The sequence below is a fragment of the Sinocyclocheilus rhinocerous genome, unplaced genomic scaffold (genome assembly GCF_001515625.1).
Source record: "Sinocyclocheilus rhinocerous isolate Xijiao unplaced genomic scaffold, SAMN03320098_v1.1 scaffold839, whole genome shotgun sequence".
Taxonomy (NCBI): domain Eukaryota; kingdom Metazoa; phylum Chordata; class Actinopteri; order Cypriniformes; family Cyprinidae; genus Sinocyclocheilus; species Sinocyclocheilus rhinocerous.
In genome coordinates this window covers 755,139-758,556 of record NW_015652287.1, presented here as the reverse complement: position 1 = coordinate 758,556, position 3,418 = coordinate 755,139, and the positions used below count along the sequence as shown (strand labels likewise).

Here is a 3,418-nt window from a genome sequence, read left to right as displayed (position 1 = left end):
AAAGTAAACAGTCTCTCTGAGAGCAGCTCGGAAGAGAGGGGCGGGGTCAGCAGAGCTCATTAACATTTAAAGGAAAATGCTACAAAACGGCTTGCTCTGAAAAGAGCTGTTTTTGACAGGGTAAAAAAAGTGTTTTTTACACTATCATTGAGGAATTTTAACCAAACTATGTTACAGACTTTCCATTAAAACCCTAAAGAATCATATCAACTTGTGGAAAATGGGCATCCAATGACCCCTTTAAGGTCCAATTCTCGCTATCAACAAACCAGTCACTACTACATTTGCCTCAATAAACTCCTAATTTGCTGCTTATTAATAGTTAGTGAGGTAGTTGTTAAGTTTAGGTATTGGGTAGGATTGGGGATGTAGAATTTGGCCATGCAGAATATTATAAGCAACTAGTGAATAGTGATAAGTGGTCCCTATACTTAAGTGTTACCAATAATAATAATAATAATAATATTTTACTTTGTCAAAAAGTGTCTGCTTTCTGTGCTGCTGTTCATTTGACAAATCAAACTTTAACTCTGGATTATAGGACAAGATAGGACAATCCTCCAGATTGCTGTATGTGGTGAAAAGAAAATAGTGCTTTAGCAGTTGTATGTTTGTTTGTTTGTTTGATTCGTATGAGGGGAGCCATCTCAAGAAAGACAATGTCAACTTCTGGTCATTTTGTGGAAGAGTAGACTAATATACAGCATTTACATTTATCTGTCACATGCAAATGAATATACAGGTGACAATCACTGCTGAGGAAAACTGCAAGCTCATATGCTGGTCTAGAGAGCGTCTGACTTACTTCCTGGAGTCCGAGTCTTTTCTGAACGAGGTGTTCAGGTACCTCATTGGCAAAGACATCACCAACAAGCTTTACTCTCTCAATGATCCAACCCTGAGTGACAAGGTAAGAACATAGCATGTTAATGAATATGACAATTTTAATGTTATTTGGTCTTAGCAGAGTAGATCTGCTACACATGCCATGACTGCAACTGCAATAAATACACATACACTCTGCTGTGAGCATGTAAGACATCCTGTGGCTTGAATAGGCATACATAAATCCCTTAGCAGATATAGACAAGCGGTGCTGGGGGAGGTGGAGGGTCTCAACATATAATTTAAATGTTGAGCAAGCAATCTAACTGGATGCAGAATCTGGCCAGTCAGGACAGGACATATTTCAGCCGGGATTTATAAACTACCTAAATTGTCTGGGTTTTGGCTATGTTTTCTTATTGTTTTTATACTTGCTGAAGGTAAAGACTGAAAAGCTATTTGAGCAATATCATGCAGGTATTGTACATAGTTGCTCAATCATGGTGTGCAAGTACGTATGAGGGCTATAGAGAGCATGTCAAAAAGGAAATCAAAGCCAAAACCTGTACAATTTAGGCAATTTAGAAATCTCAGCCAGGACTAGATATGTTTGTAGAAAAAAATATAATTTATGCCTACATATATATATATATATATATATATATATATATGTGTGTGTGTGTCTTTACGAAGCTAAATTCAGAATTATTTATAACTAAATTTATGGTGGTTGAACCATAGGCTGTAAAGAAAATGGACCGTCAGCCAAGTCTATGTTCTCAGCTGTCTATGATGCAGATGAGGAACAGCATGGCTAGCACCAGTGACACAGACGATGTGCTCAACCAGATCCTGAGAGGCGGGTCAACTGGGGCATCACTCCGTAAGTCTATAGACTTTTCTTGAGCTACGGTATCTTTCACTAATCAGTCAGTGCTAAGCTGTATTACAAGCACTAACCACAATTTACACAATAGGCCATGCATGATCCGATATTAGACTCCACAAATGCTAAAATACATTCTCGGTCACTCCTAACTTTATTTAAAATGTCAAGACATGTCTAATTTGCATTCTTCATCTCCACTCTGAACTCCATCTGTTCCAATGTGAGTTGCTAATAGGGTACTAAATTTGTGGTATTGCACAATACATTGGTGTGATTTCAAACTATTAATATCGGGCGTGTCCCTGATGTTCTCTCCTCCTGTTCCTTCTCTAGCTGTGACCTCAGATCGGGCCTGATGGGGTGTAAGATGGTTCCTTTTTTCTCACTATCTTTCTCTTCTTCAACCCCAACACAAATCGTCATTTTGAATATAACCAGAAAGTAGATTAACTCCCTTCTAGTGGTCAAAACAAGTGACTTCTGATAACCAGACCTGTTATGAAGTTAACCTTTAACATCCAAAAAACTGCATTTGATGAGTTTGTCCATAACTTTCATTCCATAAAACATGTCGTCATACAATGTTCAACTAAATTCATCAGCTCAATATACAGTATGAGCACTACACTGTATATGTTATGTACACTGATCAGCCAAAACATTAAAACTGCCTGCCTAACATCAGGTAGGTCACCCTCATGCTGCCTAAACAGCTCAGATGCATCAAGGCATGGACTCCACAAGACCTCTAAATCTGTCCTGTGGTACTTAATGGATCTGGCACATTAGCCAGATCCTTTAAGTCCTGCCAGTTGCAAGGTTAGGCCACCTTGCTGGGTTTGTTGGTCTAGCACATCCCACAAGTCGTTTTTCTACCGTCTGTCCAGACAGTTCTAAGAATGGTAAGGAATTGTTACATTCCTAATATTTCGACTTGACCTTGGTGTGGCATGATTACAAACCTTTCTCGGCCTGGAAGTGGACTGGTTACTTGTTTGTTGTCTGGCTACCATTTTCACTTAATAGCTGGCCAAGCACGCTATTTGAGTAAAGGAAACACTATTTGAGCAAATTAAAATATCTGATAATTCTCCATAATGTGGTCACTATTTACATCTCATACTGTCTGTTAACACTTGGATTACAAGGCAATAACTGACACATTTGTATTACATTCCAAAGAGCTCTTTTATCAACCCCACAATGAAAAATGAAACCATATCCGGCTTGCTTGGATCGGCATGGAATGTAATGGTTAAGTAACGAGAACAGTTTGGTCTAATGGTGGTCTATAGATGGTCAATCAGATTGAGATCTGGGGAATTTGGAGGCCAAGGCAACTCGTCATGTTCCTCAATCCATTCATGAACAATTTTTGCAATGTGCCAGGGTACATTATCCTGCTGAATAAGGCCTCTGCCATCAGGGACCACCATTGCATAAAGGGTGCACGTGGTCTAAAACAATCATTAGGTTGGTGGTACATTTTAAAAGTAACATCCACATAAATGCCAACACAAAAGGTTTCCGAGCTGAACATTGGCCAGAGCATATCAATGCTTCGCCAGCCCTGCCTTCTTCCCATATTGCATCCTGTTGCCATCTCCACTTGATCTAAAAGAAAACGTTATTCATCAGACCAGACAACCTTCTTCCATTGCTCCACGGCCCAGTCCTGACGCTCATATGCCCTGTGTGTCCTGA

At 39.5% G+C, this 3,418-nt stretch overlaps 1 protein-coding gene across 1 annotated transcript in view; it reads left to right on the top strand.

Annotated features, from left to right (window-relative positions):
- LOC107714422 (blood vessel epicardial substance-like) overlaps nt 1–2,076 on the top strand; it is a 12,421-nt gene extending 10,345 nt beyond the window's left edge. Inside the window, exons 6-8 of the mRNA XM_016520252.1 lie at nt 743–910; nt 1,567–1,708; nt 2,048–2,076. Of these exons, the coding sequence (XP_016375738.1) occupies nt 743–910; nt 1,567–1,708; nt 2,048–2,070 (333 nt within the window). The 3' untranslated portion in view covers nt 2,071–2,076. The remainder of the gene's footprint in view (nt 1–742; nt 911–1,566; nt 1,709–2,047) is intronic.
- The last annotated feature ends 1,342 nt before the right edge of the window (nt 2,077–3,418 follow it).